Here is a 17,130-nt window from a genome sequence, read left to right on the forward strand (position 1 = left end):
CGAGGCTTGTGGAGAGCATTAAGCAGTAGGCAGCGGCTTGGCTCTGCCCCTGGCATTGGTGAAGTCCATGGACGACGGTAGCCACTCACTCATCTCAGGTGGGCCGTATGCTCGTCTGTCTAAAAGGGCAATAAAAAAAAAGTTGTAAGTTCTAAGGTCTCAGTATAGTTACAACGGCTGCCCCACCCTTCAAGCCGAAACGCATTACTGCTTCACGGCAGAAACAGGCGGGGTGTTAACACCTACCCGTGCGGACTCACAAGAGGTCCTGCCACAAGTAAATCTCTCATCTAGTTTCAATAGGCAAACTAAATTGAACGATATCAATTATACGGATCCATTATTGACTGTTTACAATGGCTTTTAAGAGTTTTGCTAATGTAAATATTTGATTCAATTCAAAGTAAATACTTGAAAATTGAAATTTTTGATCCGAATATTTTAACTACGATCATTTTCGGGGTAGTTTTATAAATCCACTCGTGCACAACAAATAGCCTGTATATCGATGTGTTTATAGTCATGACAGATTGTCTGTGTCATTCCAAGTCAGTGAGTCAGTCTACAATGCGTCTACAACGAATATTTCTCCGCATTTCGTTTTTTTCTCTCTTATGTAGTATAAGTAACTTCTATTTATGCAGAATCCAAATCGTCTATCTGTTCATGTTATAAAGACATCAAACAGTCCGATTCAAAGTGTAAATTAACCTTTATAATATGTCTTAAGATGGGCATCATATGCTGTCTATGGGCCCCAGTAGGGCAGCGAAGAAGCCAGCTCTGATATCAAAACTAAAATCACTGATTAAGAGTAATGAAACTTTTTAATTACCACTGAGTTACCTTTAGTTGGCCACCTTACAGTTTAAACTTCAAACGTCAAGCTTTAAAAGTCCTGACTAAGCGTAATTCACAAAACGACACGCAAGCTTTGAATTCATCAAGCTTTGGAAAGCTCTATTCAAATTGCATCGGGTGCCAATTAGTAACCAATTAACCAGTTACCCTCCGCGGGACTGGGATGCAATTTGCGGCCTCTAACCGCGAACTGAACTTAATGCTCTATCTAAAGCTCCGGATAGATTTCTGTGGGAGCTTTCGAACGCTATTTAGGGTAATTCAGAATTCGAGATAGCTGATATTGACGACATTAATATCTTTTTTATCCTTTATAACCTAATTTAGTAATTAAAATGATTACGAATGAAGTTTATGAAGCTTTTACATCGACCAAATAGCTATGTTGACGATTAAATAAACGATTAAAAATTATGTAAAAATGTATTTACGCCTTTTTTTATTGCTTAGATGGGTGGACGAGCTTACAGCCCACCTGGTGTTAAGTGATTACTGGAGCCCATAGACATCTACGACGTAAATACGCCACCCATCTTGAGGTGTAAGTTCTAAGGTCTCAAGTATAGTTACAACGGCTGCCCCACCCTTCAAACCGAAACGCATTACTGCTTCACGGCAGAAATAGACAAGGTGGTGGTACCTACCCGTGCGGACTCACAAGAGGTCCTACCACCAAAACCCTAATACAAAAAGGTGCAATGACTTATCTGTTTTTAAGATGCATCATGTAATACATTATTATATTATTACGCTCACCCGCAGTAGGAAGCCGGGTGATGGTAGACCGCGTTCGCCCGACCGCTCTGGGGGAAGGTGTAACGCGGTGCCATCAAAGCGGGCTCTCGGCCCGCTGAACGAGGGAACCGGTGGTCGTGTCGCTGGCGGCCGCCGGTCCGGCGTCCGTGGGACGGTGTAATGTGCTCTGCGTCAACCCTGTCCCGCCGTCTCAATAGCCCCGACTGGGCTCCGGCCCGGTCCGAGGTAGGGTGCCGGTTGTGAGCGGCAGGAATTTTTAGTGAGGTTCAACTCCCACATACCCCACCTGCCGCGCGGGTGGGGATCCGGCGATTTTCTCCTGTGGGGAAAAAAAAAAAAAATTAATACATTATAAGAGGCAAAAGCTACTGTTACGGTCCTGACAGTTTTGAATCGTTTGATATTTGATCCTGAACCAAACCAAGTATAAGAAGAATCTCTACTAAATCTTAGAAGAAACTATAATCAGAGTCCGTCGCAGCGTTAAAGACGTCGTGGTTTGCCAATTCATGTCACGAAAATATGAGGTAACGCGAGTTCTTCAGAAAACTGTTTTTTTTTTCACGTAACCACCTAAACATTTGAAGGTTTGTTAATACAACACGTCCGATACTAAACGTGCTTTGATACAATTCAATAGAATGTGTAGATATTTTCGTTAAAACGCTACGTGGTCAGATGCTACGTGGAATTGTTTTTTTTTGTTCAAAGTCTAATCTATACATTTCACGTGGCTTACGTCATATTGAATTACGTTAAAATTTCCACCGGGGGGCTCTTTGTTTGATAAAAAACAATTAGCGGGTGAGGCTTACGTTTTGTGTTTCTATGAATACACACAGGCGCAAATGAAAATACTTCAAGTAAGTGATGTCTGAAGAACATGTGGGCGAATCGTAAAGTTCATTGACGCACGTATTCATCCTTAACATATTAGGGAGTCGATTGTTACTTGTTTTAAATCACCCATAGCTACAGTTTAATCAAACGGCTGTCCTTGTATAAAAACGTTATTTTTATAAACTACTAGCTGTCCCGGCAGACTTCGTAATGCCTCAATCGATAAATAAAAGATCTAAACTTTCGTATAAAAAAAGGAATCCGTCCGACGGGGGCAATTGTTATTTTTATTGAATTCCGATTCATATTTATCTACCTTTTAAACCTTCTCTGGACTTCCACAAATAGTTCAAGACCAAAATTAGCCAAATCGGTTCAGCCGTTCTCGAGTTTTAGCGAGACTAACGAACAGCAATTCATTTTTGCATATTCGTGCGCCAACTGTCGTGTATTGTTCGTGATCTGTACTTACAGCCCCTTTAATAAATAAATAATAAATAAAAACTTTTATTTCAAGACAAAAGTCTCATATTGTGTTAGTATTACAAATAACTTACGAACTATGTTAGTATTTAAATAAATCAATCAACTCCGTCCCTGGCAGCCCCATCAAGCAGCATGTAGAACATGCAACTTGATGAACCTACCCAGGGTCGGTCCATCCAGTCTTTCAGCTAGTACCCTCAAGACGTTGTTGGTGCTTCCTCCTACTCTACGCATAATGGATGCCGCCTTTTTGCGCATTATCGCGAAGTAGTCATCCGCGTGCGCATCGGCGAACATGCCTGATGCACTACAATAAGGTGGAAGCCTCAACAACGCCCTGAAGGCATTATTATATTGTATGCGCAGGGCATTATCCGTTTTTTGGGTATGAGTAGCCCAAAGACCGCTTGTGTAAAAGGTTTGGCAGTAAGCCTTGAAGAGGGTAATTTTGACCGGCACTGAACAACCTGCAAATCTTTGTGCCACTACATTCCCTCTGACAGCCAATGCCCTGCGTTCCCTTTCCATGTCCATATCATCTTTTAATTCCTCATTTACAATATGCCCTAGATATTTGAAGTGTGTTACTCTTTGTACAGGTAAGCCATCGAGCATTAGTGGCGGGACATGAGGTGGACTTTTGTTTACACCTCTGAACACCAACAGCTCACTTTTACTAGGGTTATACTCTAAGCCATGATCCTCAGCATAGGATTCACATATGGAAAGCAACTTTCTTAACCCACATATTGATGGGCTCAGCAGCACCATGTCATCCGCATAGCTAATGTTATTAAGACACAAATCATCTATATGACAACCAACGTGTGTGCTACTGAGCCCCTCAAGTAGCTTATTTATATATATATTAAAGAGCCTCGGGGAGGTCAAACCACCCTACCTTACACCACATTCTAGTTTGTAAGGGTCCGACAGTACATTGGACCACCGTACAAAGTTCCTCTGCTTCTCATACCACAAAGATAATATATTTACTAATGAAGGAGGTACACCCTCTCCCAGTAGCTTTTCCCACAAGATATTATAGGAAACAAGGTCAAAGGCTTTTGATAGGTCCAGGAAACAGGCACACACTGGTGTTTTCCTATCAGTGTAGTATTTGACAGCATGCTTCAGTGCAAAAATGGCACTCTCAGTAGATAGCCCAGCACAAAATCCAAACTGTGTATCATGCAGTTTAGTGTATCCACATAAATCAAATTTAATACTGATGGACTCAAATTTGGGCTCGAAGTGGCAACAGATCGTGGCATTAGATCCTCGTTCATAGGAAAAGCACGAGATAATGCATTTTATTGGTGGTAGGACCTCTTGTGAGTCCGCGTGGGTGGGTACCACCGCCCTGCCTGTTTCTGCCGTGAAGCAGTAATGCGTTTCGGTTTGAAGGGTGGGGCAGTCGTTGTAACTATACTGAGATCTTAGAACCTAAATCTCAAGGTGGGTGGCGCATTTACGTTGTAGATGTCTATGGGCTCCAGTAACCACTTAACACCAGGTGGACTGTGAGCTCGTCCACCCATCTAAACAACAAAAAAAAACCTATTTCGTCTTGTCTATGTCATCTTAATTTTATTATATGTAAAGATTTAATAATGTATTATAAATGATGTGTTACAATGTACATTTATGTATATGGAAAGAAGTTAATTTCTTGCCAATGCATGTCCCTGGTGAAACTGCTTTCTGAATAGGTGTTTTTTTTTCATTACCTAGACAGATTTACTTATTTGTGTGTTAAATCCAGGACTTTCTGATTCACATAGTAAAGGATAGCAACATTAACCTTTCCCGCATTTACTGTAGTTTTAGATAATCTCATTAATTGATTCGAAATGTTTGGTGATCTCCGCATGCAGGCGATGTTAGTAACAATACCTGCATTACAATTTGTAAGGCTCAATTCAATTTATACAACACCAAACAGAACTTTTAGTAAGTGAATATAAACTTACCTTTCTTGAAACATAAAGCACTCTAGCCTGCTTTTAGTCTGGAGCTAGTTCGGAGCTCAGTACCATTACCGCTACTTCACTTCAAGTGGAAATTATGAAGCTAGTAACTTACAACTAATTGCCTAGTAGTGAGTGAAAACTTTTGATGTAATGACAATTTGTTTTAATATATAGCTATAGAACAATGATATTTTATATGTAAAAAGAAGCAGATATGTTTCAAGCACACGTCAAGTGAAGACTCGAAAACAGGCCAATTGGGACGTTTCGTCTTTAGTCGCGTCTAAACAAATGCAATAATAATATAACAAGTGCAATCGTTCCAATTATAGTTATCTTTTTTACTCACGCGCTTATCCCATCTTTTGTACTTTTCATTAATGCTACTTGTCAACATGTGTGTGCACTATATCGGTAGGTATGTAGATATATAGGTACATATATGGCGCGATCAGATTTGAAGAGTCAGTTACTATGAAGATAACATATCTGCTGTATAAAAAATCATTGCTATAGAATAGAATATAAAATATCGTCGCTGTCAAACCAAAATCTGCTAGGTGCAAAACTCTGTTTTGAATTAACGAGTAAAAACATTTTCGTATCAAATTTTATATGATATGACATTTTTTTTACTGGTGGTAGGACCTCTTGTGAGTCCGCGCGGGTAGGTACCACCGCCCTGCCTATTTCTGCCTTGAAGCAGTAATGCGTTTCGGTTTGAAGGGTGGGTTAGCCGTTGTAACTATACTGAGACCTTAGAACTTATATCTCAAGGTGGGTGGCACATTTACGTTGTGGATGTCTACGAGTATGGGCTCCAGTAACCACTTAACACCAGGTGGGCTGTGAGCTCGTCCAACCATCTAAGCAATAAAAAAATATATATATGAAGGGAAATTTTTAAGAACTATAACAAATGACAGCTGTAGATAAATATTAAAGCTATAGACACATAACAGTTTTTTTATACGGTAGATAGATAGGGCTGTGAACTATACGAAAAGGTCACAAAAAAAATAAAAATCTCAAAAAGTGCACATAGCAGATTTTGATTTGACAACGACGATACGCAAATAAAATCCTTGTCACTTTAATCTCTTATTGTTCTCAAATATGAGTTCTATTAAAGTGGGGTTTTATTAACTCTTTTTTCATACAGCTACAAGCATTAATCGTAGTCCATATGTCCTGTGACACAATTAACGACCAGATATGTACTTGATCACATCTGCGGACAGAGCAGACTTTATTCCAGCTCAGTTCATTATTCCAAAATGTCTGTTTACGTTGGGTTATTGCGTTCTTGTTACTATTTGTCATGTCTTTCTTTAACAGAGGCTTGTGGAGAGTATTAAGCGGTAGGCAGCGGCTCGGCTCTGCCCCTGGCATTGCTGAAGTCCATGGGCGATGGTAACCACGCACCATCAGGTGGGCCGTATGCTCGTCTGCCTTCAAGGGCAATAAAAAAATTTAAACAAATCGGACATTTCGAATACCTTACAATTTGTCAAAGCTCACAGACGACCATAATGATAATCGTCAACAATGGAATACTGTACCATCTAATTTTATAACCTCATTTTATAATGCAAAAATGCCGGTAACTATTATTATATTTGCGACGACAAACGCCTTTTAAATTCAAAAGACTTTATTCTGAACGTTTTAAGACAAAATAAAACCAACCACAAAATTCTGAACGAGATGTTTCGAATAACTTATTTATATGAAAATCACACAAATCATACTCAGCAAATCGAATTTTGCAAATATATAATTTAAAACTTATTTGTGGTACGATGAGCTTGATATTCAAGAATCTTTTGAATTTAAAACTTGTCTCCCTTACGTCAGCCATTGGGCTTCCATGGGGTTCAAATAATGACGCAGCTAATCTCCAACCATTATGTAGAAATACTAAAAAATGTAATCACTTTAAAAATATATTTTTTATTTATTTTTTATTGCTTAGATGGGTGGACGAGCTCACAGCCCACCTGATGTTAAGTGGTTACTGGAGCCCATAGACATCTACAACGTAGACGCGCCACCCACCTTGAGATACAAGTTCTAAAGTCTCAGTATAGTTACAACGGCTACCCCACCCTTCAAACCGAAACGCATTACTGCTTCACGGCAGAAATAGGCAGGGTGGTGGTACCTACCCGTGCGGACTCACAAGTGGTCCTACCACCAGTTTAAAATATACCTAGTCAGGTCATAAATTCTGTCACATGTTTAATGTAAAATAATTGAAACAAGTTTATTCATTATGTAACCATTCATATACCAAAATGAACTTAACAAAACATAGATTCTTATGACACTAAAGTTTATTCAAAATGACCTCACTGATTTTGAATACAGGCCTTCAATCTGCGCGGCCAGTCGTCTATCGCAGCACGAACGAGGTCCATGTCAATATCGGCGGCCGCCTTAATCAAGGATGTCTTGAGTGACTCCAAATTGGGATGAGGCTTTGAGCACGCCTTTTCCTCCAAGTGTTGCCATATCTTGTAATCTAACGGATTCAAATCTGGACTGGAGGAGGGCCAGTCTTCGTGCCGGATGAAGTCGATTTCACGCGCCGCCAGCCAGTCTTGTGTGCTCTTCGCTCTATGAGCTGGCGCCGAATCTTGTGGGAATACCCAGTACCTGTTATTGAACATGGTATGAGAAACAGGTTCCACAAGGTTCGTCAGGACTGTATTTTGATACACAACTGCATTCGTTTTTACACTTATCTCACAAAAATGTACCTCTGTTAAGCCCCAATAAGAAACTCCCAACCATACCATGAGCGATGATGGAAAATGACCTCGTTGGACACGCGGAATACGGTTGCTCGCTTCTTCACTACTGTGTGCGTACACCTTATCATTTTGTTTGTTGTAGCTCTCTTCTACGGTAAAATTTTTTTCATCCGATAAAAGAATTTCCCGATATTTTTTTCCCGCGTACCGCTTCAACAAAGCGGGGCATCTCTTCAGTCTCAGGTCCATTAGATGAGCATTCAAACGATGACCTGTTTTTCTTCGATATGCCCGAAGCCCTAAGTCTTCATTTAACACCCTTTTCACCGTGGTTCTGCTTAACCCCATCTGAAGGGCCAACAGTTTCTGCTTACGTTTGGGATTTCTTTGAATTCGCGCCTTCACAGCTTTTTATCACTGCTGGAGTCCTAACAGACCGAGGGCGACCACTTCTTGACCTGTCATCTACACTAGAGTCTTCATTGTATCGTTTAATGGTACGATAAACGAATCTTTTGGTTATATTCAAAATTTTCAGTATGTTAAAAATTTGAATTGGCGCGTAACCGCAACGATGCAACGCAATAACTGCAACACGGTCTTCTTTAAGCTTCCACTCCATATTTAAAAATGAGTAAAATTCTAAAAGTATACCTTTTTTATTTTCATGAACAATTCGAAATTCGAATTCAATAAACTTTTTTGTGGCCAGCATTCTAAAAGAAAAGTTTTTACTGTGTGACAATACTTATGACCTGACTAGTTATAATAAATGTCTCAAATTTGTTAACTTGCGTACATATTCGTTGGAAATATCAGATTATTAATTACACATATTACACATACCTTTATTCCCCGTCACAAAGAGGGTCTCATTCCTAAAAGATAATCAGCCCAAATAAATGTACGTTGCCAATTTAAGGGCGTGACTTCACATATGAATGAGGTGTGAAGGCCTAAGCGTTAGGTCATAACGTTATTCGCACTGAATCTGAAATTCCCATCGCAATTTCATTCGAAGCTGTGCCCTGCGCCCTATAAAGGTCCGTGTGGCTTCGAACCCTCTAAATCCTGAATAATTACAGCTCTAATAAGATATAGGAGACCAGCTTTTATTAAGTGGACCCGTACACTAAAATATCACTACATTGTTGGTTTGTGCTAAATTTAAACTTTAAAATAACTATTTCTTAGGGACCTTCGGTTAACGTTAAGTAATCAGTATTTAATTTCCTTAAGCCACAATAATCCTACTCAAATATTGTTGGTACTTCATAATTAAAATACTGTATGGTAGCTTGTGGCAGGACAGTATGAAATACAAAACGGTTTTAAAGTTACAATAAATAAGAACTGTGTGGACTTGTAATACACGCTACCAACACGCGGCCTTCAGACATAAAATAAGAAGGTTCTATTGAGATATGACTATCCAATCGATTAGATGGAAACGTACGACAGCTTCGCGACAGGAGTTCCCAGGATGGCGATACCCACGGTGTTTGGTTCGTCGGCAGTGAAGATGGAATGGGCGGTGTGGGCAGACCGCATCCAGTACGGCTTCTGCAGGGCCTCGGGTAAGGGTTTGTACACAAAACTGCGAATCAGCGCGATGTGAATTCACAACACACATAACCGCGACACGAATTGCTGCAATGTGATTTCGTGCGGCAAGGCGTTTCCCTTCCACGACGTCGCATCGCAGTTTTGTGTACAAGCCCTAAGTAGGCGCCCGGTGCTCAGTTCCAAGTTCCAGTGAGGTGGTGGTGCGCTGTGGGTCTGGCGCATCCGTCACAGTAGTGGAATAGAGAGGAGAAAGTATCCCGAACAGATCCCGCTCAATCTACACCGGGGTGCGTGCCAGCGAAATCAGACGCGTGGCGCGTACATGGCGGCATCGCGGTTCCCACTTAACCGGAGTGAAGGAGCTCGATGGGGCTTAGTCGGTAGTTGTTATGTGGGGTGGAGTAGCGTGGTATGGACATGTGATGCGTAGAGAGGAGATGCATGTGACTAGGAGATGTATGGAAATGGTAGTGCAAGGTAGAGCGAGAAGAGGTCGAAAAAAGAAGACATGGATGGAGTGTGTGAATGACGATATGAAAGAGAGAGGAGTGAGTGTTGAGATGACGACTGATAGAAGAGAATGGAAGAGAAAAATTACCGAGTGGGATAAGGTGGAGAAAAAGAAGAAGAGAAGAGTATGGCTCACGCCGCGCGCCGTCTCGCGCTGCTTTCTCCTTCGGTCTTCCAAGAATTCGGTACTCGCCCTCTCCCTATTGTTCTATGGAGCGATCGGTTTAAAATATTAGAAATACCGGAAAATTAAAAAAAAACAAAGGCAAGATCATACACGTGATCAAATGGTAAAACTCCTATAATTTAGATATATCAAAAAACGAGGAGTATAACCATAGTGCCAGTAATGTTATTAGAGGCTAGGCTAATATCAACAATAAGATACACATTTCGTATTAAAATTTTAACGAGATTTTCAAACAGGAAATAAATAAAAGTTCAGAACGCCAGACAAGGGTTGTGCATTTGCGGAAAGCCGCGAAGAATGTTATGTGTCGCCTAATGAACCGTGCTCTGATTTATATGCGGAGATGGTAATGATACTTACGAAAGTGAAGTTTTATGTGTTAAATTTTACGATCCCTCCACGTACCCGACCACAAGAAACACGATAAACAACACAGACTGCCAAATTTAAAACTTAAAATTATTTGGATAGTCTCAATACCTATACTAATATTATAAAGAGTAAAGATTTGTTTGTTTGTTTGTATTGAATAGGCTCCGAAACTACCGAACCGATTTGAAAAATTCTTTCATTGTTTGGAAGCTACACTATTCCTGAGTGAAATAGGCTATAACCTTTTTTTTTTAATTATGGATCCTTACTAAACCTCCAATAATGTAACCCAAGGTGTAAAAAAAAACCTAAAATATCCTTTACATCGCGTGCCCTGCGAAAATTATTGATAGAATAAAATAATGCACTACGACTTTGTAGAACGCAATCTAACTATTATAGTTATGCCGCAATAAGTGTACGTTTATTTTAAAAAATAAAACAACGTCAAATATCGTTGAAATTTTTCTTAAAGACCCGAGCAGAGTCGGAGCGTGCTGCTTGTCTGTAACTAAATTGAAACTGTAATTACATCATCCATTTAATGTATAATATTGTCACGCGCTGGAGTTCGGGATAAAACTTCCACTGAAGTACAAATAAAAACTCTATTTAACACTTAGAACACTTTACAACTCGTAGTTCACTTCTTCCGCTTCGCTTCAGATGATCCGTTCGCTGTTTCGCTTCAAGTGGATCTGATTACTAACTGCCTTCGTGTCTCTCTGCAACGCTTTTACAGTTGATACGACAACTTTACCATTACCGGGAACATTCTCGGTAAGGCTAGTTGTTTCGGTATGTGCTTTCGCTATTTGATAATAGATGACGCTGCAGTTCTCGACCGTTCTCGATTTTATTCGTTCTTTTAATATTTGTTTCTGCTATTTGACGATAGATGGCGATACTCTTGCTAGCTTAACAATATTTATTGTTTGTCTGATATTTACTGACTCGCTGGTGCAGTAGTTAGCGACCCTGACTATAGCGCCACGGGTCGTGGGTTCGAATCTCACCTCGGGCAAACATTTGGGTCTGGATTTTTATTATCTATATAATATGTATTTATGGGTATCAGTCTCTGGTAATCATAGCACAGGGAATCTTAATTTGGAACCGGATGAACGCGCGTGATTTCTTCCCAGCTATTTCTTTATTATTGTATTTTTTACTTTGTATTACCATAGAATTTTCTCAAAAGTACTTAAAATACCTCATCTCATCATCATCATCGGGGTAAAGTTCCTGCACTCCTGCACCACCTTTAGCCATTGCCTTTATCACGTATCGTTGAACTCTGAAACAAACACCCCTTCCTCCCCCTCTTGTGATTATCTAACATTAAAATGATCTTCAGACGATATTCGAAAGAAGATGGTAGAGTCCGTCTAATTTATTTCCTGTATTCTTGAACAGCAGAAGCCTAATAAAACAATTTTTTCGTCATAAAATTTTGCAGGTTGATAAGAAAAAGCCCTTGACATTAACAGCGGCTGTTCTACTCCACACCAAGACTTTGTCACAATAAGTGTTCGCCGCAAATTGGTTTTTTTTTTGTTTTTTTTTTTATTGTTTAGATGGATGGACGAGCTCACAGCCCACCTGGTGTTAAGTGGTTACTGGAGCCCATAGACATCTACAACGTAAATACGCCACCCACCTCGAGATATAAGTTCTAAAATCTCAGTATAGTTACAACGGCTACCCCACCCTTCGAACCGAAACGCATTACTGCTTCACGGCGGAAATAGGCGGGGTGGTAGTACTCCCAAGAGGTCCTACCACCAGTATAATTTATATATTTATATACAAGGGATATCGGAAAGGATACAAAGACAAATGACAGAGTTAGCGATCTACAACCTAAACTAAGCAGACGTGAGAATCGCGAGCGCGTATTCTAACTGGATACGCTTTACTATGGGCCGTTTTCCTAAACTTCAATATCCTTATTTACTTACAGAGACGCTAATGCATAGCTTTAAATAGTTATGATTGATGAGAGAATATTAAGTAGTTAACTCTTGTCTTCATGTTCTTTTAAATTTTTTTTTTTATGTCGTAATGTTAAAATTTAAATTTAACCTATTTTTCTGCTGTTTGTAAAATTGCTGTAACATGTCATGGTGTGTTATAAGAGATTGCTGTACATGCCTGTCACTGGCTTACATACCAGTACTTAATTTTATACAAGTTAATTATAAGCTTGAATGTTTTGTGTGTATTGCTGTTGGTGTGTCTAAATTGTGTGTAATTAATTTAATAATGTCATGTTGTTGTCCTTTTCATAACTGTTTTGTTTTTTTATTATTCATGTTCTTTTTATTTTTTTAATATATTTTACAATGTTGTGTATTGGTCGGTCTAATGCTGGTGTGCGCGTCACTCCGCAGGTGCCGGCGGAAGATCAGCGCCGCAGTACCGACTGTTTCGTTACTGTTAGGCATTGCTGAGCCGGTAACCGTTTCCAAGCCTCGTTATTTTTGTTATCTTTTTTATTTATTTTTTGTACTTAATTTGTGTTTGGAATAAATGTTTATTATTATTATTATTAAATAAATAAAAATAAATAAATAAAATATGAACAATGTCGTTTTATTTTGGATAATTTTCTGTCTATTCACTCCCCGTATTTCGCATTGACCCATAAAATTTACTTATAGATGCAAAAACACGTCTCGCCTTTCCGTAAAGAGAAATTCTCCCGAAACTTTTCCATTTGGTTAATGACATGAGTTAAGGGCGGGCCACGCGCAGTGTTAGAGGCCGTTAAAGGCTGTACAAACGCGGCGTCCCGAACAATAAATCGATGTTGTCGGACCGAGTTAGGTCTGACAATTGGCAATCGAATTTAATGGCTATTGGTGTGTTGGACTTCGTTGGGCCAATGTTTGCAAATGGCTCTAAAACTATTTTAAAGTAGATTTTCCCTGGAGTTTTCTAGAATAATAATTGTAGACGTGATTACATGTTTGCTTGTTGTGAATGTTGCCAACATGTACAGTTTTCTTGGTTATTATCTTTTTAATATTATATTATTAGGACATTATCTCGCTAAAATGTCTATTACTAATCAAAGCCTTGCCCTAGAACTTGCTTTGTTACACAATGAAACGCCCTATCATTGTTAGTTAAATTTCAAGTTAATACAAATAAAAGTTACTCGTAGGCGTTCAAATGTTACACAATCATACCAAGCGATTTCGGATTTACCACCACCATACACCAATACGGTTTTCGAAGCCTGTTAGATGTTACAGACCTCAATGTTGCAACCACCCTGGAAACGTGAGGTCGAAATCTCAATTAGGTTATATAAAGATTATCCCACCATTCGAAACGAAACGTATGGCTGCTTCTTCTTCGTCGCTTTCTTCATTGCTGAAGGTCGTGTCCCTGAAACTTGACCGTGGCCTGTCTCGTGAGCTGTTTCCATCTCGTCCGGTCCTCAGCTGCTCAAATGGCGGTTGCGACTGGCAACCCAGTTAGAGCGGTTACTTGATCACACCAACGGCTAGGTAATCGGTCGCGGGGTCTCTTTCCTTCTACTTTATATATTTTTTTATTTGTATGGCTGCTACCCAGGTGAAAATATCAGAATAGTAGTCTACCTTTGTAAACCCACAATAAGCTCTACCCCTGTTAAAAATTACATAATATTTAAAATTCATCACATTTATTCTATACACGCTCACTTTTCAGATAGAATAACTCCACATGACTCGTGTAATAAGATCATTTAAAACAGCCGCGACTAAAAGATTATCTTTGTTATCTCTTGGCGAATTACAAGTGGCTTTTGTATATTACTTACATGTGGCACATTACAGTTGTTTCAACGTGGAAGTGGCTCCGAATGTTCTGTAGCTCACAAAGAAATGTCCACGGTTATTTACCTCCGGGTCTACACAGTGCTGAGAGAAGCAGTAGTGACAATCAAATTTTAATGACATAACATAGCTTTATCTTTCTGGGGTTCTCTAGGATGCGCTGTTCCATATCAAGAAGTATTGAAGATGAGTGTTGAGCGAAAAATGAGTGGCTATTCACCATGGCGACTATGGTGAGAGCTTTTGAAACAATAAATTGATATTTTATTATTAACGAAATCTCTATGGCTTAACTATTAAGATACTGACTAATATCAATTATCAAGGTCAAGTAACATTACTTTGTTAGTAAAGTTGTTTTTTTTATTGCATAAATGGGTGGACGAGCTTACAGCCCACCTGGGGTTAAGCGGTTACTGGAGCCCATAGACATCCACAACGTAATTACGCCACCCACTTTGAGATATAAGTTCTAAGATCTCAAGTATAGTTACAACGGCTGCCCCACCCTTCAAACCCGCGAGGACTCACAAGAGGTCCTACCACCAGTAATTACGCAAATTATAATTTTGCGGGTTTCATTTTTATTACACGATGTTATTCCTTCACCGTGGAAATGAAATGGAATCAAAACAAAAAAAAATTATTCAACCTAAATGAAAGTACATACTTGTTGAACGTCAAAAGAACTACCGCCAATTCACAAAAACTAGCCTCCGTCCTGAGAAGAATTGGCAAGAAACTCAGCGGGCATGTCTTTTTTTTTAAATATGTTTTTTTTTTTAATATTAGTTTTCTTCAATCAATCGTTAAGATTCGTTGAGTACGTATTTCATTAGAAAAATTGGTACCCGATTGGTACCCTGGGATTCAAACACCGATGCATCGCTCAACACGAATGCACCGAACGACTAAAACGTTAAACCGAGACTTTTTGGCGGGAAAATGAAACAAAGCCGCTGAACGTAACTTTTCGGGATCCTCCAAAAAGTCCACTGAGAAAGTCTCAGTAAATAACCACCATTTTGCTGGGATTATATTTCATCTCATATCATCTCATCTCATCTCATTTCATTTAATTTCATCCCAGTTGATTAATGTCTCCTCAAATTAATCATCTTCATTTCATCATTTTTCATAAAAATAAGAATATAAATTAAAATAAGACGTGACTTAAAGGCCTTAGTTACCAGGTCGTAAAATCACTTAAAAAAAACAAGTTTAACCGGCATTAGACTTCTGCACTACGCTACTCTGTGGAGAGGTCGACTGACGCTGAACACTTTGTCTACGTTATCGTCGGACAGTTGAAAGGTATCTCGACTCGAGCTCCCACCGGGAAATTAACACGTTTCGCCTTTTAGCTAAACAATTACACGACCATCCTACTGTCTATATAACTGAATGTCGCTGATACGAGCAGGTACGTGAGCCATGCGGCGCTACGTGCTTCAGTTTTCATGGCTTTTATGCTCATACAAAAGTACTAGGATGACTTATGGTTAAGTAGTAGGTATTGCGGGAGCTGCGGAATTACTGCTACGGGTATTATGAATCTTCATCTCGTATTTCAAAAGTGTATGAATGTTTTTTTTTTACTGCCCTTGTAGGCAGACGAGCATACGGCCCACCTGATGGTGGTTACTGTCGCCCATGTACTTCAGCAATGCCAGGGGCAGAGCCAAGCTGCTGCCTACCGCTTAATACTCTCCACAGGCCTCGTTTGAAGAAGGACATGTATGAGTGTGAATATACGAATAATATAATATATATAAATAATAATATAAAATAAAAATTATAAATATCGAAAAAATAATAATCTTTGGTTTGAAACATTCTAAACTTTAAATTCAAATGCATTCTTGTTTGTCTCAATGCATCTCAATAAGCATACAGATGTGAGCTTAAATAAAACTCATTTATTACGAAAATGATAAAGATATTTTTCCAGCGTGCAAATTGGCTTGTAACGAGCCAATTAGCGATGTCCTTTGCTTTCATAGCTCCTTACAACTTACCACTGTAATGATGGTAGCTTTCACCTCGAGACTGTGCTTTCAGACTCACCGCCATTAAGGGTTGAATGCTGAGGTTTGATGCATGATCTATAGAGCGGACCCGGTGTTATTTTGTAATTTTATTTTCGGAATGTAGCTTTGTAATGAAAAATGTAACAGGAATCTCTTTAAAAGAACTAGGTTGACTTTATTATTGACTCAAGAACATTTTTTTTTTAAAGATTTATGAGTTCATTTGTGATTTTTTTTTTCTGAAGCGGCTTATATTTCTCTGGGTAATTTGTAATATTGTGTTTAAGTGTAAAAGTGAAATAAACAAAATGCAATAAAATTTAATACTGAAGTATTAAACAAAGTTGAGGTCATCAGACAGCTCTTACTATAAAGATAAAAAATATTATTCTGAAATTGACCACAGATTTTAAACAATAACAAAAGTTTGACAATAAACAAATAGTATATTTGCGTGTGTGTGTGTGTGTGTGTGTGTGTGCGTGTGTGCGTGCGTGTGTGCGTTTGTGCGTGTGTGTGCGTGTGTGTGCGTGTGTGTGTGTGTGAGTGTGTGTGTGGGTGTGTCATGTTTCTTTTATTTGATTTACTGTATTTTTTTAGGCACAATTTAAAAAAAATACCATTCTGCACTTCCTCTCTATATTCTCTATAAGTGTGGGAAATTTCATACTCCTCCATCCGCGCAATTATCGTAAATAGGGGTAAAAAGTTTTTGCTTCACGTATTAATATATAGATGTCCTGAAATTTTGCTATTAATTAAAATAAAATCGAAGACCACAAAACTGGTACTGGACAACATAATTCATTCATGAATTTAATTATATATATTTTTATATTTACTAACAATCACGCCACGTTAACTGATCCCGTGCTAAGTTCGTATAGTACTTGTGTTACAGGTACCAGATAACGGAAATAAATGTAAGATTTTTATTATACACATACATATATATAATAT

The 17,130-nt window shown here is 38.9% G+C and overlaps 1 protein-coding gene across 1 annotated transcript; it reads right to left on the reverse strand.

Annotated features, from left to right (window-relative positions):
* Positions 1-3,066: 3,066 nt before the first annotated feature.
* Positions 3,067-3,714, reverse strand: LOC149501177 (uncharacterized). The gene has a single exon (XM_089734473.1). It carries the CDS (start codon positions 3,712-3,714, stop codon positions 3,067-3,069), a length of 648 nt encoding a protein of 215 aa, XP_089590599.1.
* Positions 3,715-17,130: the final 13,416 nt, after the last annotated feature.

Source organism: Bombyx mandarina, chromosome 17, assembly GCF_030267445.1.
Source record: "Bombyx mandarina strain Sakado chromosome 17, ASM3026744v2".
Taxonomy (NCBI): Eukaryota; Metazoa; Arthropoda; class Insecta; order Lepidoptera; family Bombycidae; genus Bombyx; species Bombyx mandarina.